Source organism: Coregonus lavaretus (assembly GCF_964263955.1).
Source record: "Coregonus lavaretus genome assembly, contig: HAP1_SCAFFOLD_382, whole genome shotgun sequence".
Classification (NCBI taxonomy): Eukaryota; Metazoa; Chordata; class Actinopteri; order Salmoniformes; family Salmonidae; genus Coregonus; species Coregonus lavaretus.
In genome coordinates, this window is record NW_028163971.1 from 158,952 (window position 1) to 181,762 (window position 22,811).

At 47.4% G+C, this 22,811-nt stretch overlaps 1 protein-coding gene across 1 annotated transcript; it reads right to left on the reverse strand.

The window, feature by feature from the left end:
• Nucleotides 1-449: 449 nt before the first annotated feature.
• Nucleotides 450-22,407, reverse strand: LOC311117610 (eukaryotic translation initiation factor 4E type 2-like). The gene is made up of 8 exons (XM_084192545.1): nt 22,191-22,407; nt 19,385-19,469; nt 10,503-10,637; nt 10,260-10,364; nt 7,749-7,797; nt 3,478-3,581; nt 942-1,078; nt 450-856 (listed from the first exon to the last, which is right to left on the reverse strand). The coding sequence occupies exons 1-8, from the start codon at nt 22,205-22,207 to the stop codon at nt 817-819; spliced, it is 672 nt and encodes a 223-aa protein (XP_084048671.1). The 5' UTR covers nt 22,208-22,407; the 3' UTR covers nt 450-816.
• Between the last annotated feature and the right edge of the window lie 404 nt (nt 22,408-22,811).

Sequence of the window (22,811 nt, forward strand, 5' to 3'; positions counted from 1 at the left end):
AGAGAGAGAGAACGGGAGGCAGGGAGAGAGAGAGAACGGGAGGCAGGGAGAGAGAGAGAGAACGGGAGGCAGGGAGAGAGAGAGAGAACGGGAGGCAGGGGAGAGAGAGAGAGAGAGAACGGGAGGCAGGGAGAGAGAGAGAACGGGAGGCAGGAGAGAGAGAGAGAACGGGAGGCAGGGAGAGAGAGAGAGAACGGGAGCAGGAGAGAGAGAGAGAGAGAACGGGAGGCAGGGAGAGAGAGAGAACGGAGGCGGGAAGAGAGAGAGAGAACGGGAGGCAGGGAGAGAGAGAGAGAACAGGAGGCAGGGAGAGAGAGAGAGAACGGGAGGCAGGGAGAGAGAGAGAGAGAACGGGAGGCAGGGAGAGAGAGAACGGAGGCAGGGAGAGAGAGAGAGAACGGGAGGCAGGGAGAGAGAGAGAGAACGGGAGGCAGGGAGAAGAGAGAGAGAGAGACGGGAGGCAGGGAGAGAGAGAGAACGGGAGGCAGGGAGAGAGAGAGAGAACGGAGGCAGGGAGAGAGAGAGAGAGAGAACACGGGAGGCAGGGAGAGAGAGAGAGAGAGAACGGGAGGCAGGGAGAGAGAGAGAACGGGAGGCAGGGAGAGAGAGAGAGAGAACGGGAGGCAGGGAGAGAGAGAGAGAACGGGAGGCAGGGAGAGAGAGAGAGAACGGGAGGCAGGGAGAGAGAGAGAACGGGAGGCAGGGAGAGAGAGAGAACGGGAGGCAGGGAGAGAGAGAGAGAACGGGAGGCAGGGAGAGAGATGTTATGGTCCCAGAGGAAACAGATACGGTCAGGTGGTTCTCCTCCGTCTCTCTTCACAGGGTGATCTTTGTGTTGCGGAAGCTGGAATTATCCCTAAAAAGAAAACAGACAGAGAGAGATCAATAAACAGAATTATCCATAGTGTGTACACGATGGTGGGAGTGTGTGTGAATCGTACTTGAGACTGTCGTTGTGTGTCTTGTACTCCATGATGGTGTTGGGAGGGAGGTTCAGGACACGTCGAAGAGTGTCTCGGATTCTAGATGTCGTCACCTGATCGCTGGCCGTCTTATTCCATATAGACAGGATGTCTTCCTAGAGAGAGAGACACACACGAGTGAGTGAGGCTGAATCTCAAACCCAACACTTTGACCACTTCGATATGCGCGTTCAGTCATCCCCAAAACGCTAGTTGTCGAGTCATCGAGGGCTCCACTGCACCCTTTGGAAGCCTCTTCCTCAAGTGTGAATCCTTTGCCAACTTTGTGCCCATGGCAGCAAGTTCTTCCCAAGAATTTCAGCATGTGACAACTACTTCGCCCTCAAAAATAGTCTGAATAAGTCAACAGAAATCAAGTTTTACCGAGGAGGTCTTAGTCATGCGATTTTCCATCTAGCTAAGGAGTTTAGTGCTTGAATGAGCTGTATTTCTAATGTTTAATGTACACACAAACTTGTCCATTACATTAGCTTGCTAGCTAGCTCTAAGCATGAGCCAGTCTCTTCATATTCCAATTCCATTAGTTTGCTAGCTAGCTGTAATCCTGAGCCAGTCTCTTCATATTCCAATTCCATTAGCTTGCTAGCTAGCTGTAATCCTGAGCCCATATTCCAATTCCATTAGCTTGCTAGCTAGCTGTAAGCATGAGCCAGTCTTCATATTCCAATTCCATTAGCTTGCTAGCTAGCTGTAAGCATGAGCCAGTCTTCATATTCCAATTCCATTAGCTTGCTAGCTAGCTCTAAGCATGAGCCAGTCTCTTCATATTCCAATTCCATTAGCTTGCTAGCTAGCTGTAAGCATGAGCCAGTCTTCATATTCCAATTCCATTAGCTTGCTAGCTAGCTCTAAGCATGAGCCAGTCTTCATATTCCAATTCCATTAGCTTGCTAGCTAGCTCTAAGCATGAGCCAGTCTCTTCATATTACAATAGCTTGCTAGCTAGCTCTAAGCATGAGCCAGTCTTCATATTCCAATTCCATTAGCTTGCTAGCTAGCTCTAAGCATGAGCCAGTCTCTTCATATTACAATAGCTTGCTAGCTAGCTCTAAGCATGAGCCAGTCTTCATATTCCAATTCCATTAGCTTGCTAGCTAGCTCTAAGCATGAGCCAGTCTTCATATTCCAATTCCATTAGCTTGCTAGCTAGCTCTAAGCATGAGCCAGTCTTCATATTCCAATTCCATTAGCTTGCTAGCTAGCTCTAAGCATGAGCCAGTCTTCATATTCCAATTCCATTAGCTTGCTAGCTAGCTCTAAGCATGAGCCAGTCTTCATATTCCAATTCCATTAGCTTGCTAGCTAGCTCTAAGCATGAGCCAGTCTCTTCATATTACAATAGCTTGCTAGCTAGCTCTAAGCATGAGCCAGTCTTCATATTCCAATTCCATTAGCTTGCTAGCTAGCTCTAAGCATGAGCCAGTCTCTTCATATTACAATAGCTTGCTAGCTAGCTCTAAGCATGAGCCAGTCTTCATATTCCAATTCCATTAGCATGCTAGCTAGCTCTAAGCATGAGCCAGTCTCTTCATATTCCAATTCCATTAGCTTGCTAGCTAGCTCTAAGCATGAGCCAGTCTCTTCATATTCCAATTCCATTAGCTTGCTAGCTAGCTGTAAGCATGAGCCAGTCTCTTCATATTCCAATTCCATTAGTTTGCTAAACTGTAATCCTGAGCCAACCACTTCATATGAAACGAAATAAGCTAAATCAGCTGTGCAACACTAATAATAATAATAATAATAATAATAATAAATGCAATGTTCCTTCAATAAGCTAGCTAACAGGACAAATATCAGCACCCCCAAAGTTGTTATTATTACTACTACTGTAGTAACATTATCTTATCACAATGAACAAATTGTAATGAAGTAGCAACTGCCTGTTCTGTCCCGACTCATTGCCTTATCCAATCAGCTGCTGCTGCACTGTGAGCTCAGCTGTCCCACAACGTAGCGATTGGTGAAAACATGCGGAAGTAGCCTACGGACTGACTGCTGGGAAGTGAACAAGTCTACAAATTCATCAGCAAGCTGTCAAACTATCGTCAATCAGTGAAAAGCTAAAACATTATCAATGCAGTGTCCTTAAATCCTTAACTAGCTTAAATTCCATCCCACTGTTTGTCAGTGAAGCTAGCTAGCAGCAGGCTACAACAAGCTAAATCAGCTGATGAAGTCATTGGCAATCGATATACTTGCACATATTTTGTACAACTTACTCACTGTCTTCCGGAGTAGCCTGTGCCTCTGTCTGCGCCAGGTCCAAGTGCCCGCGTTTCATAGCGAGTTATGTTACAAGACGAGTCGCGGGAGATAATGGTCGCGAATGGATTTAGAATTTTTGAATATTGACAAGTGGGACGTAGAGTGGGCATCGTCTCAATGATAATTTTGCCCAAAAAAAACTTAGTGATTACTATCAAACACATCAGCAAGTGGCCACTCGATAAAGGGCTTAGAGCCAAGAGATCCAGCCCGTGTGTGTGTGTACCTGGAAGCGTATAGAGACCACCACTCCACAGATCTCCTCTCCCACCATGAACTGTTCTCCCAACATGGCCAGAATAATGTTCTCCCAGAACCTGCTGGCCAGTCCTGTCAACAACAACAACAATATTAACAACATGGCCAGAATAATGTTCTCCCAGAACCTGCTGGCCAGACCTGTCAACAACAACAACAACAACAACATTAACAACATGGCCAGAATAATGTTCTCCCAGAACCTGCTGGCCAGACCTGTCAACAACAACAACAACATTAAGAACAATATTAACAACATGGTCAGAATAATGTTCTCCCAGAACTTGCTGGCCAGTCCTGTCAACAACAACAACAACATTAACAACATGGCCAGAATAATGTTCTCCCAGAACTTGCTGGCCAGTCCTGTCAACAACAACAACATTAACAACATGGCCAGAATAATGTTCTCCCAGAACCTGCTGGCCAGACCTGTCAACAACAACAACAACAATATTAACAACATGGCCAGAATAATGTTCTCCCAGAACCTGCTGGCCAGACCTGTCAACAACAACAACAATAACATTAAGAACAATATTAACAACATGGCCAGAATAATGTTCTCCCAGAACCTGCTGGCCAGACCTGTCAACAACAACAACAATAACATTAAGAACAATATTAACAACATGGCCAGCATAATGTTCTCCCAGAACTTGCTGGCCAGAGCTGTCAACAACAACAACATTAACAACATGGCCAGAATAATGTTCTCCCAGAACTTGCTGGCCAGACCTGTCAACAACAATATTAAGAAATACCATATTAACAACATGGCCAGAATAATGTTCTCCCAGAACTTGCTGGCTAGTCCTGTCAACAACAATATTAAGAAATACCATATTAACAACATGGCCAGAATAATGTTATTACAGAACCTGCTGGCTAGTCCTGTCAACAACAATATTAAGAAATACCATATTAACAACATGGCCAGAATAATGTTCTCCCAGAACTTGCTGGCCAGACCTGTCAACAACAACAACAACAGCATTAACAACATGGCCAGAATAATGTTATTACAGAACCTGCTGGCTAGTCCTGTCAACAACAATATTAAGAAATACCATATTAACAACATGGCCAGAATAATGTTCTCCCAGAACCTGCTGGCCAGACCTGTCAACAACAACAACAACAGCATTAACAACATGGCCAGAATAATGTTATTACAGAACCTGCTGGCTAGTCCTGTCAACAACAACAACAATAACATTAAGAACAATATTAACAACATGGCCAGAATAATGTTCTCCCAGAACCTGCTGGCCAGACCTGTCAACAACAACAACAATAACATTAAGAACAATATTAACAACATGGCCAGAATAATGTTCTCCCAGAACCTGCTGGCCAGTCCTGTCAACAACAACAACAATATTAACAACATGGCCAGAATAATGTTCTCCCAGAACCTGCTGGCCAGACCTGTCAACAACAACAACAACAACAACATTAACAACATGGCCAGAATAATGTTCTCCCAGAACCTGCTGGCCAGACCTGTCAACAACAACAACAATAACATTAAGAACAATATTAACAACATGGCCAGCATAATGTTCTCCCAGAACTTGCTGGCCAGAGCTGTCAACAACAACAACATTAACAACATGGCCAGAATAATGTTCTCCCAGAACTTGCTGGCCAGACCTGTCAACAACAATATTAAGAAATACCATATTAACAACATGGCCAGAATAATGTTCTCCCAGAACTTGCTGGCTAGTCCTGTCAACAACAATATTAAGAAATACCATATTAACAACATGGCCAGAATAATGTTATTACAGAACCTGCTGGCTAGTCCTGTCAACAACAATATTAAGAAATACCATATTAACAACATGGCCAGAATAATGTTCTCCCAGAACTTGCTGGCCAGACCTGTCAACAACAACAACAACAACATTAACAACATGGCCAGAATAATGTTATTACAGAACCTGCTGGCCAGACCTGTCAACAACAACAACAACAACATTAACAACATGGCCAGAATAATGTTATTACAGAACCTGCTGGCCAGACCTGTCAACAACAATAACATCAATACAACAACATGAACAATAACAATATTAAAGGGAGGCTTAAAGAACAGCGCAGAACGCTAAAGGGAGGTTTATAATGTTAAAAGGAGATTTAGAATGTTAAAGGGCGGTTTAGAATTTTAAAAAGGAGGTTTAGAACATTAAGGGGATGTTCAGAATGTTAAAGGGCGGTTTAGAATTTTAAAAAGGAGGTTTAGAACATTAAGGGGATGTTCAGAATGTTAAAGGGAGGTTTAGAAAGTTAAAGGTATACTTTGTGCACGAAAAACTGTCCAACTCCACCTCTTTCTACATTTGTTAACAGAAATGGAGTGCGCCTTTGGTAGTTCATCGATGTGTCATTCTGGTCATGCGCGTCGTGACCAACTTAGCTAGTTCGTTAGCTAAGCTAGTCACTGTAGCTATCCAGTAACTCCTCCAGACTTAGCTAGTTCGTTAGCTAAGCTAGCCACTGTAGCTATCCAGTAACTCCTCCAGACTTAGCTAGTTCGTTATCTAAGCTAGCCACTGTAGCTATCCAGTAACTCCTCCAGACTTAGCTAGTTCGTTATCTAAGCTAGCCAGTGTAGCTATCCAGTAACTCCTCCAGACTTAGCTAGTTCGTTATCTAAGCTAGCCACTGTAGCTATCCAGTAACTCCTCCAGACTTAGCTAGTTCGTTATCTAAGCTAGCCACTGTAGCTATCCAGTAACTCCTCCAGACTTAGCTAGTTCGTTAGCTAAGCTAGCCACTGTAGCTATCCAGTAACTCCTCCAGACTTAGCTAGTTCGTTAACTAAGCTAGCCACTGTAGCTATCCAGTAACTCCTCCAGACTTAGCTAGTTCGTTATCTAAGCTAGCCACTGTAGCTATCCAGTAACTCCTCCAGTATGTGTTGATGTCATTTCACAGGATTTGTTTTAGGACGGAAGCTGTAGAGATCGGTAAGAAATGGCACTTCTGTAGCTAAATATTTTAATCATCAATTATTTAAACATTTAAATGAGCTGGTACATCATAGAGATGACTCCTCTTTATATAACCCTAACCCTAATGAGCTGGTATGATGGTACATCATAGAGATGACTCCTCTTTATATAACCCTAACCCTAATGAGCTGGTATGATGGTACATCATAGAGATGACTCCTCTTTATATAACCCTAATGAGCTGGTATGATGGTACATCATAGAGATGACTCCTCTTTATATAACCCTAACCCTAATGAGCTGGTATGATGGTACAGAGGAGTCTCCTCTTTATATAACCCTAACCCTAATGAGCTGGTATGATGGTACATCATAGAGATGACTCCTCTTTATATAACCCTAACCCTAATGAGCTGGTATGATGGTACAGAGGAGTCTCCTCTTTATATAACCCTAACCCTAATGAGCTGGTATGATGGTACATCATAGAGATGACTCCTCTTTATATAACCCTAACCCTAATGAGCTGGTATGATGGTACAGAGGAGTCTCCTCTTTATATAACCCTAACCCTAATGAGCTGGTATGATGGTACATCATAGAGATGACTCCTCTTTATATAACCCTAACCCTAATGAGCTGGTATGATGGTACATCATAGAGATGACTCCTCTTTATATAACCCTAACCCTAATGAGCTGGTATGATGGTACAGAGGAGTCTCCTCTTTATATAACCCTAACCCTAATGAGCTGGTATGATGGTACATCATAGAGATGACTCCTCTTTATATAACCCTAACCCTAATGAGCTGGTATGATGGTACATCATAGAGATGACTCCTCTTTATATAACCCTAACCCTAATGAGCTGGTATGATGGTACATCATAGAGATGACTCCTCTTTATATAACCCTAACCCTAATGAGCTGGTCTGATGGTACATCATAGAGATGACTCCTCTTTATATCTGTGCCATCAGAGCGTCTGTGAAAGCATGGGCAGCACCATTGAGGCTACAACCCATAGGAATCCCCACCCAGTTGACTGCTTTAAAATGGCGGAAGCCCTCAATGGTGCTGCCCATGCTAATATGGCCTTTTGGCCACTAGAAGCTTCTATCATTCTCTATGTGGTGCATTGATCATTTATACAGTTTAAAGCTGTTATTTTTGCGTTTTTGCCCAAAGTCGACATTTAAAAAGGGAGGTTTAGAGAACGAAAAAAAGCAAACAGGTTGCTCGGCCTAATAATAATAATATTATTAACTACAGACCTTTCCGCAGCCTGATGATCCACTTCCCACCGTTCTTATTGGCTTCATCCTGGAGGGTTACACACACACACACAGTGAATACCAAAAGGTATGGTTATAGTGGATGGGATGCTATCATGCTGATTGACTCACCACCTTACATACATCACACACACAGTGAATACTGTTGGAGACTGACTTGAGCACATTTTAATCTGTTTCCAACTGTATAATTAGCCTAGCAGTAGTCATTCTGTTATGGGTTAGATGGAATGATCTCTGTGCATTGTCTTTGGGCAGAGAGAAAGAGGGCCTGTCTGAGGGTTGAATAGGAACCATATGTCTGGAGTTAGAGCACACAGCACATTCAGAAAGTATTCAGACCCCTTCCCTTTCTCCATATTGTTACATTACAGCCTTATTCTAAAATGGATTCAATTAATAAAAACTCAATCTACACACAATACCCCATAAGTGAAAACGGGTTGAGAAATTTTTGCTAAAAAAATTATATACCTTATTTACATAGGTATTCAGACCCTTTGCTATGACACTCAAAATTGAGCTCAGGTTCATCCTGTTTCCATTGATCATCCTTGAGATGTTTCTACAACTTGATTGGTAAATTCAATTGATTGGACATGATTTGGAAAGGCACACACCTATCTATATAAGGTCCCACAGTTGACAGTGCATGTCAGAACAAAAACCAAGCCATGAGGTCGAAGGAATTGTCCGTAGAGCTCAGAGAGGATTGTGTCGAGGCACAGATCTGGGGAAGGGTACCAAAAAATGTCTGCAGCATTGAAGGTCCCCAAGAACACAGCGGCCGCCATCATTCTTAAATGGAAGACCACCAAGACTCTTCCGAGAGCTGGCCGCCCGGCCAAACTGAGCAATCGGGGGAGAAGGGCCTTGGTCAGGGAGGTGACCAAGAACCCAATGGTCACTCTGACAGAGCTCCAGAGTTCCTCTGTGGGGATGGGAGAACCTTCCAGAAGGACAACCACCTCTGCAGCACTCTACCAATCAGGCCTTTATGGTAGATTGACCAGACGGAAGCCACTCCTCAGTAAAAGGCACATGACAGCCCACTTGGAGTTTGCCAAAAGGCACCTAAAGACTCTCAGACTATGAGAAACAAGATTCTCTGGTCTGATGAAACCAAGATTGAACTCTTTGGCCTGAATGCCAAGCGTCACGTCTGGAGGAAACCTGGCACCATCCCTACGGTGAAGCATGGTGGTGGCAGCATCATGCTGTGGGGATGTTTTTCAGCGGTAGGGACTGGGAGACTAGTCAGGATCAAGGGAAAGATGAACGGAGCAAAGTTTAGAGAGATCCTTGATGAAAACCTGCTCCAGAGCACTCAGGACCTCAGACTGGGGCGAAGGTTCACCTTCCAAAAGGACAACGACCCTAAGCACACAGCCAAGACAATGCAGGAGTGGCTTCGGGACAAGTTTCTGAATGTCCTTGAGTGGCCCAGCAAGAGTCTGGACTTGAACCCGATCAAATATCTCTGGAGAGACCTGAAAATAGCTGTGCAGCGACGCTCCCCATCCAACCTGACAGAGCTTGAGAGGATCTACAGAGAACAATTGGAAAAAACTCAAAATACAGGGGACAGTACTATCTATGTAGTACTGTGCGTCTTGAACACGGACTATGGGAGACACACAGTACTACATAGAGCCATGACTACATAGAACTCTATTCCACATCAGGTAACTGATGCCAGCAGTAGAATCAGATTTAAAAAACAGATAAAAATACACCTTATGGAACAGCGGGGACTGTGAAGCAACACAAACATAGACACAGACACATGCAGACACACACACGATAACATACGCTCTATACACACACGTACACATGGATTTTGTACTGTAGATATGTGGTAGTGGAGTAGGGGCCTGAGGGCACACAGTGTGTTGTGAAATCTGTAATGAATGTATTGTAATGTTTTTTAAATGTATAACTGCCTTAATTTTGCTGGACCCCAGGAAGAGTAGCTGCTGCCTTGGCAGGAACTAACGGGATCCATAATAAATACAAATACATTTTTTGTACCCTTCCCCAGATCTGTGCCTCGACAAAATCCTGTCTCGAAGCTCTACGGACAATTCCTTTGACGTCATGGCTTGGTTTCTGCACTGTCAACTGTGGGACGTTATATAGACAGGTGTGTGCCTTTCCAAATCATGTCCAATAAAATGAATTTACCACAGGTGGACTCCAAGTTGTAGAAACATCTCAACGATGATCAATGGAAACAGGATGCACCCAAGCTCAATTTCGAGTCTCACAGCAAAGGGTTTGAATACTTATGCAAATAAAGTATGTTTATTTTTTTATAAATTTGCACACAAAAAATGAAAAACCTGTTTTCGCTTTGTCATTATGGGGTATTGTGTGTAGATTGAGAAAAAAACAATTGAATCCATTTTAGAATAAGGCTGTAACGTAACAAAATGTGGAAAAAGTCAAGGGGTCTGAATACTTTTCAAATGCACTGTATCTATATGTTACCTCCCACATGGGTTTGATTCCCTCTTTAAACAAGTGGAAGTCGGAGTGGCCAGTCAGATCTCCCGGTCGCATCAGGTGACTGTAAAACTTCCAGAACTGTTCCACCTGTCAACCAATCACAGCACAGCATTACAATATCAACCAATCACAGCACAAGAATATAACAACCAATCAGCTGGTCACATCCTAACCCTGTCAACCACATATTTAACCCAGTGCTGTGTGTATATGATATGTACTGACCGAGGCGACGGTGCCGATCTGTCTGATGTTCTGTTCATAACTCTGTGTGTTGGCGGGCCGGGACGGAGTCCTCCGAGAATACCACAAGGAGTAGTTATACTGTAGAGGGTGTTCGCCTGCTGCAGGACTCACCGTCTAACACACAGTCAGTATATGAGCCATTAGTTATAACAGGTTACACAAGATTCATCTGCAAGGAGAACATCTGATTCAATCATTTGGGTTCAAGTTAGAAAAGACGATGAGAACAGAGACGGACTGATTGTCTAACATCACTGTTACCATGGATACTCCATGGATCTCAGTCTGGAAGTTGCTGTAAAAAATAAGCAATATTCTCTACAAGCCAGAACGTCTAATAATACAAATATATGTACTCTTACTTTACTAGTTGTCTTTTAGACAGGAGGAGGAGGAGGAGGACAGGGTTGTGACAGGAGGAGGAGGAGGACAGTGTAGTGACAGGAGGAAGAGGAGGACAGTGTAGTGACAGGAGGAGGAAGAGGAGGACAGTGTTGTGACAGGAGGAGGAGGACAGTGTTGTGACAGGAGGAGGAGGACAGTGTTGTGACAGGAGGAGGAGGACAGTGTTGTGACAGGAGGAGGAGGACAGTGTTGTGACAGGAGGAGGAGGAGGACAGGGTTGTGACAGGAGGAGGAGGAGGACAGGGTTGTGACAGGAGGAGGAGGAGGACAGTGTTGTGACAGGAGGAGGAGGACAGTGTTGTGACAGGAGGAGGAGGAGGACAGGGTTGTGACAGGAGGAGGAGGACAGTGTTGTGACAGGAGGAGAAGGACAGTGTTGTGACAGGAGGAGGAGGAGGACAGTGTTGTGACAGGAGGAGGAGGAGGACAGGGTTGTGACAGGAGGAGGAGGACAGTGTAGTGACAGGAGGAGGAGGAGGACAGTGTTGTGACAGGAGGAGGAGGACAGTGTTGTGACAGGAGGAGGACAGTGTTGTGACAAGAGGAGGACAGTGTTGTGACAGGAGGAAGAGGAGGACAGGGTTGTGACAGGAGGAGGAGGAGGACAGGGTTGTGACAGGAGGAGGAGGAGGACAGTGTTGTGACAGGAGGAGGACAGTGTTGTGACAGGAGGAGGACAGGGTTGTGACAGGAGGAGGAGGACAGTGTTGTGACAGGAGGAGGAGGACAGTGTTGTGACAGGAGGAGGAGGAGGACAGGGTTGTGACAGGAGGAGGAGGACAGTGTTGTGACAGGAGGAGGAGGAGGACAGTGTTGTGACAGGAGGAGGTGGAGGACAGTGTTGTGACAGGAGGAAGAGGAGGACAGTGTTGTGACAGGAGGAGGAGGAGGACAGTGTTGTGACAGGAGGAGGAGGACAGTGTTGTGACAGGAGGAGGAGGACAGTGTTGTGACAGGAGGAGGACAGTGTTGTGACAGGAGGAGGAGGAGGACAGGGTTGTGACAGGAGGAGGAGGAGGACAGGGTTGTGACAGGAGGAGGTGGAGGACAGGGTTGTGACAGGAGGAGGAGGAGGACAGGGTTGTGACAGGAGGAGGAGGACAGTGTTGTGACAGGAGGAGGAGGAGGACAGTGTTGTGACAGGAGGAGGAGGAGGACAGGGTTGTGACAGGAGGAGGAGGAGGACAGGGTTGTGACAGGAGGAGGAGGAGGACAGGGTTGTGACAGGAGGAGGAGGAGGACAGGGTTGTGACAGGAGGAGGAGGAGGACAGGGTTGTGACAGGAGGAGGAGGAGGACAGGGTTGTGACAGGAGGAGGAGGAGGACAGGGTTGTGACAGGAGGAGGAGGAGGACAGGGTTGTGACAGGAGGAGGAGGACAGTGTTGTGACAGGAGGAGGACAGTGTTGTGACAGGAGGAGGACAGTGTTGTGACAGGAGGAGGAGGAGGACAGTGTTGTGACAGGAGGAAGAGGAGGACAGTGTTGTGACAGGAGGAGGAGGAGGACAGTGTTGTGACAGGAGGAGGAGGACAGTGTTGTGACAGGAGGAGGAGGACAGTGTTGTGACAGGAGGAGGAGGACAGTGTTGTGACAGGAGGAGGAGGACAGTGTTGTGACAGGAGGAGGACAGTGTTGTGACAGGAGGAGGAGGAGGACAGTGTTGTGACAGGAGGAGGAGGAGGACAGGGTTGTGACAGGAGGAGGAGGACAGTGTTGTGACAGGAGGAGGAGGAGGACAGGGATGTGACAGGAGGAGGAGGAGGACAGGGTTGTGACAGGAGGAGGAGGAGGACAGGGTTGTGACAGGAGGAGGAGGAGGACAGGGTTGTGACAGGAGGAGGAGGAGGACAGGGTTGTGACAGGAGGAGGAGGAGGACAGGGTTGTGACAGGAGGAGGAGGAGGACAGTGTTGTGACAGGAGGAGGAGGACAGTGTTGTGACAGGAGGAGGAGGAGGAGGACAGTGTTGTGACAGGAGGAGGAGGAGGAGGACAGTGTTGTGACAGGAGGAGGAGGAGGAGGACAGTGTTGTGACAGGAGGAGGAAGAGGAGGACAGTGTTGTGACAGGAGGAGGAGGACAGTGTTGTGACAGGAGGAGGAGGACAGTGTTGTGACAGGAGGAGGAGGACAGTGTTGTGACAGGAGGAGGAGGACAGTGTTGTGACAGGAGGAGGAGGAGGACAGTGTTGTGACAGGAGGAGGAGGAGGACAGTGTTGTGACAGGAGGAGGAGGAGGACAGTGTTGTGACAGGAGGAGGAGGAGGACAGTGTTGTGACAGGAGGAGGAGGACAGTGTTGTGACAGGAGGAGGAGGAGGACAGTGTTGTGACAGGAGGAGGAGGAGGACAGGGTTGTGACAGGAGGAGGAGGAGGACAGGGTTGTGACAGGAGGAGGAGGACAGTGTTGTGACAGGAGGAGGAGGACAGTGTTGTGACAGGAGGAGGAGGAGGACAGGGTTGTGACAGGAGGAGGAGGAGGACAGGGTTGTGACAGGAGGAGGAGGACAGTGTTGTGACAGGAGGAGGAGGACAGTGTTGTGACAGGAGGAGGAGGAGGACAGGGTTGTGACAGGAGGAGGAGGTCAGTGTTGTGACAGGAGGAGGACAGTGTTGTGACAGGAGGAGGAGGAGGACAGTGTTGTGACAGGAGGAGGTGGAGGACAGTGTTGTGACAGGAGGAGGTGGAGGACAGTGTTGTGACAGGAGGAGGAGGACAGTGTTGTGACAGGAGGAGGAGGACAGTGTTGTGACAGGAGGAGGACAGTGTTGTGACAGGAGGAGGACAGTGTTGTGACAGGAGGAGGAGGAGGACAGTGTTGTGACAGGAGGAGGAGGAGGACAGGGTTGTGACAGGAGGAGGAGGACAGTGTTGTGACAGGAGGAGGAGGAGGACAGGGTTGTGACAGGAGGAGGAGGAGGACAGGGTTGTGACAGGAGGAGGAGGACAGTGTTGTGACAGGAGGAGGAAGACAGTGTTGTGACAGGAGGAGGAAGACAGTGTTGTGACAGGAGGAGGAGGACAGTGTTGTGACAGGAGGAGGAGGAGGAGGACAGTGTTGTGACAGGAGGAGGAGGACAGTGTTGTGACAGGAGGAGGAGGACAGTGTTGTGACAGGAGGAGGAGGACAGTGTTGTGACAGGAGGAGGAGGACAGTGTTGTGACAGGAGGAGGAGGACAGTGTTGTGACAGGAGGAGGAGGACAGTGTTGTGACAGGAGGAGGAGGACAGTGTTGTGACAGGAGGAGGAGGACAGTGTTGTGACAGGAGGAGGAGGACAGTGTTGTGACAGGAGGAGGAGGACAGTGTTGTGACAGGAGGAGGAGGACAGTGTTGTGACAGGAGGAGGAGGACAGTGTTGTGACAGGAGGAGGAGGACAGTGTTGTGACAGGAGGAGGAGGACAGTGTTGTGACAGGAGGAGGAGGACAGTGTTGTGACAGGAGGAGGAGGACAGTGTTGTGACAGGAGGAGGAGGACAGTGTTGTGACAGGAGGAGGAGGAGGACAGTGTTGTGACAGGAGGAGGAGGAGGACAGTGTTGTGACAGGAGGAGGAGGAGGACAGTGTTGTGACAGGAGGAGGAGGACAGTGTTGTGACAGGAGGAGGAGGACAGTGTTGTGACAGGAGGAGGAGGAGGACAGGGTTGTGACAGGAGGAGGAGGACAGGGTTGTGACAGGAGGAGGAGGACAGTGTTGTGACAGGAGGAGGAGGAGGACAGGGTTGTGACAGGAGGAGGAGGACAGTGTTGTGACAGGAGGAGGAGGACAGTGTTGTGACAGGAGGAGGAGGAGGAGGACAGGGTTGTGACAGGAGGAGGAGGAGGACAGGGTTGTGACAGGAGGAGGAGGACAGTGTTGTGACAGGAGGAGGAGGAGGACAGGGTTGTGACAGGAGGAGGAGGACAGTGTTGTGACAGGAGGAGGACAGTGTTGTGACAGGAGGAGGATGAGGACAGTGTTGTGACAGGAGGAGGTGGAGGACAGTGTTGTGACAGGAGGAGGTGGAGGACAGTGTTGTGACAGGAGGAGGAGGAGGACAGTGTTGTGACAGGAGGAGGAGGACAGTGTTGTGACAGGAGGAGGAGGAGGACAGTGTTGTGACAGGAGGAGGAGGAGGACAGTGTTGTGACAGGAGGAGGAGGAGGACAGTGTTGTGACAGGAGGAGGAGGAGGACAGTGTTGTGACAGGAGGAGGAGGAGGACAGGGTTGTGACAGGAGGAGGAGGACAGTGTTGTGACAGGAGGACGAGGACAGTGTTGTGACAGGAGGAGGAGGAGGACAGGGTTGTGACAGGAGGAGGAGGAGGACAGGGTTGTGACAGGAGGAGGAGGACAGTGTTGTGACAGGAGGAGGAGGACAGTGTTGTGACAGGAGGAGGAGGAGGACAGGGTTGTGACAGGAGGAGGAGGACAGTGTTGTGACAGGAGGAGGAGGAGGACAGTGTTGTGACAGGAGGAGGAGGAGGACAGTGTTGTGACAGGAGGAGGAGGACAGTGTTGTGACAGGAGGAGGACAGTGTTGTGACAGGAGGAGGAGGAGGACAGTGTTGTGACAGGAGGAGGTGGAGGACAGTGTTGTGACAGGAGGAGGAGGAGGACAGGGTTGTGACAGGAGGAGGAGGAGGAGGACAGTGTTGTGACAGGAGGAGGAGGAGGACAGTGTTGTGACAGGAGGAGGAGGAGGACAGTGTTGTGACAGGAGGAGGAGGAGGACAGTGTTGTGACAGGAGGAGGACAGTGTTGTGACAGGAGGAGGACAGTGTTGTGACAGGAGGAGGTGGAGGACAGTGTTGTGACAGGAGGAGGAGGAGGACAGTGTTGTGACAGGAGGAGGAGGAGGACAGTGTTGTGACAGGAGGAGGAGGAGGACAGTGTTGTGACAGGAGGAGGAGGAGGACAGTGTTGTGACAGGAGGAAGAGGAGGACAGTGTTGTGACAGGAGGAGGACAGTGTTGTGACAGGAGGAGGACAGTGTTGTGACAGGAGGAGGACAGTGTTGTGACAGGAGGAGGACAGTGTTGTGACAGGAGGTGGAGGAGGACAGTGTTGTGACAGGAGGAGGTGGAGGACAGTGTTGTGACAGGAGGAGGTGGAGGACAGTGTTGTGACAGGAGGAGGAGGAGGACAGTGTTGTGACAGGAGGAGGAGGACAGTGTTGTGACAGGAGGAGGAGGAGGACAGTGTTGTGACAGGAGGAGGAGGAGGACAGTGTTGTGACAGGAGGAGGACAGTGTTGTGACAGGAGGAGGAGGAGGACAGTGTTGTGACAGGAGGAGGAGGAGGACAGGGTTGTGACAGGAGGAGGAGGACAGTGTTGTGACAGGAGGACGAGGACAGTGTTGTGACAGGAGGAGGAGGAGGACAGGGTTGTGACAGGAGGAGGAGGAGGACAGGGTTGTGACAGGAGGAGGAGGACAGTGTTGTGACAGGAGGAGGAGGACAGTGTTGTGACAGGAGGAGGAGGAGGACAGGGTTGTGACAGGAGGAGGAGGACAGTGTTGTGACAGGAGGAGGAGGAGGACAGTGTTGTGACAGGAGGAGGAGGAGGACAGTGTTGTGACAGGAGGAGGAGGACAGTGTTGTGACAGGAGGAGGACAGTGTTGTGACAGGAGGAGGAGGAGGACAGTGTTGTGACAGGAGGAGGTGGAGGACAGTGTTGTGATAGGAGGAGGAGGAGGACAGGGTTGTGACAGGAGGAGGAGGAGGAGGACAGTGTTGTGACAGGAGGAGGAGGAGGACAGTGTTGTGACAGGAGGAGGAGGAGGACAGTGTTGTGACAGGAGGAGGAGGAGGACAGTGTTGTGACAGGAGGAGGACAGTGTTGTGACAGGAGGAGGACAGTGTTGTGACAGGAGGAGGAGGAGGACAGTGTTGTGACAGGAGGAGGAGGAGGACAGTGTTGTGACAGGAGGAGGAGGAGGACAGTGTTGTGACAGGAGGAGGAGGAGGAGGACAGTGTTGTGACAGGAGGAGGAGGAGGACAGTGTTGTGACAGGAGGAAGAGGAGGACAGTGTTGTGACAGGAGGAAGAGGAGGACAGTGTTGTGACAGGAGGAGGACAGTGTTGTGACAGGAGGAGGACAGTGTTGTGACAGGAGGAGGACAGTGTTGTGACAGGAGGAGGACAGTGTTGTGACAGGAGGAGGACAGTGTTGTGACAGGAGGAGGACAGTGTTGTGACAGGAGGTGGAGGAGGACAGTGTTGTGACAGGAGGAGGTGGAGGACAGTGTTGTGACAGGAGGAGGAGGAGGACAGTGTTGTGACAGGAGGAGGAGGAGGACAGTGTTGTGACAGGAGGAGGAGGAGGACAGTGTTGTGACAGGAGGTGGAGGAGGACAGTGTTGTGACAGGAGGTGGAGGACAGTGTTGTGTCATAGAAGCACAGTGGCATGGTGGATATACAGTGGCATGGTGGATATACAGTGGCATGGTGGATATACAGTGGCATGGTGGATATACAGTGGCATGGTGGATATACAGTGGCATGGTGGATATACAGTGGCATGGTGGATATACAGTGGCATGGTGGATATACAGTGGCATGGTGGATATACAGTGGCATGGTGGATATACAGTGGCATGGTAGATATACAGTGGCATGGTGGATATACAGTGGCATGGTGGATATACAGTGGCATGGTGGATATACAGTGGCATGGTGGATATACAGTGGCATGGTGGATATACAGTGGCTTGCGAAAGTATTCACCCCCCTTGGCATTTTTCCTATTTTGTTGCCTTACAACCTGGAATTAAAATGGATTTTTGGGGGGTTTGTATCATTTGATTTACACAACATGCCTACCACTTTGAAGATGCAAAATATGTTTTATTGTGAAACAAACAAGAAATAAGACAAAAAAACAGAAAACCTGAGCGTGCATAACTATTCACCCCCTCAAAGTCAATACTTTGTAGAGCCACATTTTGCAACAATTACAGCTGCAAGTCTCTTGGGGTATGTCTCTATAAGCTTGGCACATCTAGCCACTGGGATTTTTGCCCATTCTTCAAGGCAAAACTGCTCCAGCTCCTTCAAATTGGATGGGTTCCACTGTGTACAGCAATCTTTAAGTCATACCACAGATTCTCAATTGGATTGAGGTCTGGGCTTTGACTAGGCCATTCCAAGACATTTAAATGTTTCCCCTTAAACCACTCAAGTGTTGCTTTAGCAGTATGCTTAGGGTCATTGTCCTGTTGGAAGGTGAACCTCCGTCCCAGTCTCAATCTCTGGAAGACTGAAACAGGTTTCCCCTCAAGAATTTCCCTGTATTTAGCGCCATCCATCAGTCCTTCAATTCTGACCAGTTTCCCAGTCCCTGCTGATGAAAAACATCCCCACAGCATGATGCTGCCACCACCATGCTTCACTGTGGGGATGGTGTTCTCGGGGTGATGAGAGGTGATGGGTTTGCGCCAGACATAGTGTTTTACTTGATGGCCAAAAAGCTCAATTTTAGTCTCATCTGACCAGAGTACCTTCTTCCATATGTTTGGGGAGTCTCCCACATGCCTTTTGGCGAACACCAAACGTGTTTGCTTATTTTTTTCTTTAAGCAATGGCTTTTTTCTGGCCACTCTTCCGTAAAGCCCAGCTCTGTGGAGTGTACAGCTTAAAGTGGTCCTATGGACAGATATTCAATCTCCGCTGTGGAGCTTTGCAGCTCCTTCAGGGTTATCTTTGGTATCTTTGTTGCCTCTCTGATTAATGCCCTCCTTGCCCGGTCCTTGACTTTTGGTGGGCGGCCCTCTCTTGGCAGGTTTGTTGTGGTGCCATATTCTTTCAATTTTTAAATAATGGATTTAATGGTGCTCCGTGGGATGTTAAAAGTTTGATATTTTTTTATAACCCAACCCTGATCTGTACTTCTCCACAGGGGGGGTAGAAGGATAACTTTATCCTATCCCAGGTATTCCTTAAAGAGGTGGGGTTTCAAATGTCAATGCAGTCATATTCCTGGCTTATTGGGGGTGTGGCTTTCAGTTAGATATTTTTGGCCACCCATCCCATGAGAGTGAATGTCATTCCAGTTCATCTGAATGTCATTCCAGTGCACACTGCTTGCTATGACTTCTATCTAATGTTTAGGTAAAAAGACAAACAATGTTCAGTTTGGAATACTGATAAGTAGAGAGCATTAAATAAATGTTTTGCTCAATCTGATTGGGTGGGACTGGCGCCACAGTGGGCTGGGTTAGGTTGAGTCAACACGTTGATAGGGGTTGGGGTTTTGGGAGGGGCTGGGTTAGGTTGAGTCAACACGTTGATAGGGGTTGGGGTTTTGGGAGGGGCTGGGTTAGGTTGAGTCAACACGTTGATAGGGGTTGGGGTTTTGGGAGGGGCTGGGTTAGGTTGAGTCAACACGTTGATAGGGGTTGGGGTTTTGGGAGGGGCTGGTTTTGGATTCACTGTGTGTGTATGTGTGTGTTGTTTAGTGTGTGTTGCGTACCTTGCGCCGGTTGTTGTTGATGGAGCCGTCTTCCTCCTGGTTACAGACAGTCTCATCCTGATCCTCTGGGTCGTCGTCTTTCAGACTGGGGGGGGGGGGGCATTTACACACACACATTATACACCCTAACACTCTGGGTCATCTTTAATATGTGTATGTGTATATACACACACACACACACACACACACACGGATAGCTAGTTTGCTGGATAGAGCCCTGACCTCAATTCTATTGAACACCTTTGGGATGAATTGGAATGCAGACTGCGAGCCAGGCCTAATCGTCCAACATCAGTGCCCGACCTCACTAATGCTCTTGGTTGAATTAAAGCAAGTCCCTGCAGCAATGTTCCAACATCTAGTGGAAAGCCTTCCCAGAAGAGTGGAGGCTGTTATAGCAGCAAAGGGGGGACCAACTCCATATTCATGCCCATGATTTTGGAATGAGATGTTCGACGAGCAGGTGTCCACATACTTTTGGCTATGTAGTGTACGTGTACTCGCTCCGTAATGGGAAAAATATCTAAATGCTAAATGAACAAGCCAGCAGCCTACGGCATGGAGCATAACCACATAACAGAATGAGTTGGCCCACTCAATGTTCTTCATATCATAATGTTTCTTTAGACCTGACTAAAATAAATAAATGGATGAATTGTGGTGTGTGTTACATTGATTTATTAAATGTAGATGTTCCAAAACCCTCCTAACAGGTTACTGCACTCAGAAGCTACTGATCTGCACACCGGTGTCAAACTGGTCCGCAGTACATATGGGTGCGTTAAACTGCAATGTGATGCTAAATTCAAAAAGCTTTTGCGAGGCATGTCAGGAAGGCACGAGCACACCAGCTCCAAGCAAACGGGAAGGCACGAGCACACCAGCTCCAAGCAAACGGGAAGGCACGAGCACACCAGCTCCAAGCAAACGATGGAGACTCAGTAAAACTGTAAGAGTATGTAGTTGAAAGCACAGTGGGTCAGCACGATGAGACGAGAGTAAGCAACTGTTTTTCAGCACTTTGGATGCCGTGCTGGGGGAAATCTCATCACGAAGGAAATAGACAACTCGTGGAAGCTCGCTGTGCCATGGATCCCTAGAGCCCAAACTTTTGGGATGTGAACAAGGTCAAGCAATTGTTTGATCTAACCAAAACTGAACAAGTGGAAGCAGAGTTTGTGGCTTGCACATTCTTGCAAAGTGAAATCGCAATCACAGCCAGCAACAACAAATAGACCCCACTCAGTGTTCTTCAAAGACACGGTGGGCCTTTGTCAGCAATGCCGACTGTGCTGCTGGTACTGAAACATGGATTAACATTTGAACCATCTACAGCAATTTGCGACAATTCCTTCTCCACCCTAAAGAATGTACTTTCCGAATGCACAAAATAAGACAGATCCTGCTTCTGTTGCCTGATAGCCTACTGATTCCGTGAGCACCAAGCCTGACGCAACAATTTCCCAAATTCAGCTGTTTTTAATCTTTGCCATGCTGCAATAAAGGCTTAGACCAACCTCTGCTATTATTAATGATTTATTTTGTGTTGTTTACACTATTCCAAATTATATATTTATAATAATCCTCCTTTTTCCTTGATCTCCTTATTATTACTATTATTATAATTATTATGATGATCATTATAATAATAAGTAATGTCATTATCATTAGTAGGCTGTATAACCACCATCGAGCTGTAGGCCTAAGAGCGCATTCCGTTTAGTCTTAATACCGTAACTTCCTTAAATTTTGACCAATCGATTTCTTTTTGTCGGGCCCTAGAACGTATGCTCCCTCTAATTCGCTCCCACTCCTAAGGGCCATATGTTTTGAAAGCTGTATCCCAAGCGATGATTATAATATAATTTATAATATAATATAATTTGCCATTTAGCAGACGCTTTTATCCAAAGCGACTTACAGTCATGTGTGCATACATTTTTGTGTATGGGTGGTCCCGGGGATCGAACCCACTACCCTGGCGTTACAAGCGCCGTGCTCTACCAGCTGAGCTACAGAGAATATTGAAGTTTCTAAACGTTAAAACACCGCGTCGGGATTGTAATTCACATGAGGAAGTAGTGGGCGAAGCTAATGGCTGAAAACTGTAGGGAGAAGGCAGAATACCGCCTAGAGCCTCCATACTCAACTGGACGGAGCAGTTTCTTTTTTACGTTTCGGGCTTCGAATCCTGGAATCATATAAACACACATAAGATGTGGAAGATTGCATAGAATTGCGGGACATTGGCTTTAAAACGGAAACATTATCTCTCAGTCAACAAGAGGGGTGTGAACAGTTTGGGGTCGCGAGGTGGGGGTTTGTTACTAAGTCGATACATTACATTAACCATCCGGTTAATAACCATCCGGTTCCGGTTAATAACCATCCGGTTAATGTAATCTACAATTGTGTTATTAGGGTGCTAAAGCAATACTAGTTGTGCCCCCCCCACCCCCGAGACATGTCATCCTGGAGCCAGGCCTGAGCTAAATAGTTACCAGTTTCATGCAGGTTACAACCAAGTCTGAATGTACAATGAGACATGATGTTAACCAAGTGGGGACTGTGGGTAGCTGCTAGCTAACGTTAGATAAGTGTTGACTGTGGGTATCTGTTAACTAAGTGGTGAATGTGGGTAGCTGCTAGTTAAGTGTTGAATGTGGGTAGTTACTAGCTAAGTGGTGAATGTGGGTAGTTACTAGCTTACTAAATCAACCCTAGCATCTTAATGAGTAGCTAACTACACTACAAAATGGGCACCATAGCTAGCATGATGGCTAGCACGGGCAGACACACAACTTACTGTTCAAATTGGTTCATCTCAGCTTCGATCAGTCTTCTTCACAGAGTAGCGAAACTCACGACAACCTGGTTTGTTGATGAGTTTAAAAGTTACTAGCTAATCGTTTTTATTAGCTAGCTGGCTAAACTCGCCAACTCATTTCAAACAACAAGCAAAATAGCCAGCTAGCTGCGTCTCTGCACATGTGAAGGTAAGCAGACGGGTCGGTAGATGGGACAAACGAAAAAAAGTCGAAGTTGAAAGCGAAACACCCTTTGAATGCCCCAGCTCCGTTCATTACTCGAATGTATTGATGTATTGTTGGATGGATGCCCTGCTTTCGTATTTTAAATAATTAATAATAAACAGCATCATGTTCTACATGTTGCGGAACGGTATGATCATACAGTATCTGAAGAACTGTAGTTGTAATATAATTGTTCACCATAGGAGGGCGCTGTCTGTCGTCAGCTGTAATACCAGCGTGGCAATGGTGATGGTTTGCAGTTTTGGGACTTCTCTATTGGTTTATTAAGCCAGGCAAGCTCAAACAATCACAGATAAAGTATTTGATTCAATTTTTCAGGTATTTCAAACCATGCCTGCCGCCCAGGTAGCCTAATGGTCTAACACGTCTTAATC

Coding starts and splice junctions, on each gene's coding strand:
- LOC311117610 (XM_084192545.1), bottom strand. Junction 10,365..10,502: donor AGATCGGCACCGTCGCCTCG/GTCAGTACATAT, acceptor ATTGGTTGACAG/GTGGAACAGTTCTGGAAGTT. Junction 1,079..3,477: donor TGGTCTCTATACGCTTCCAG/GTACACACACAC, acceptor CTCTCTCTCTAG/GAAGACATCCTGTCTATATG.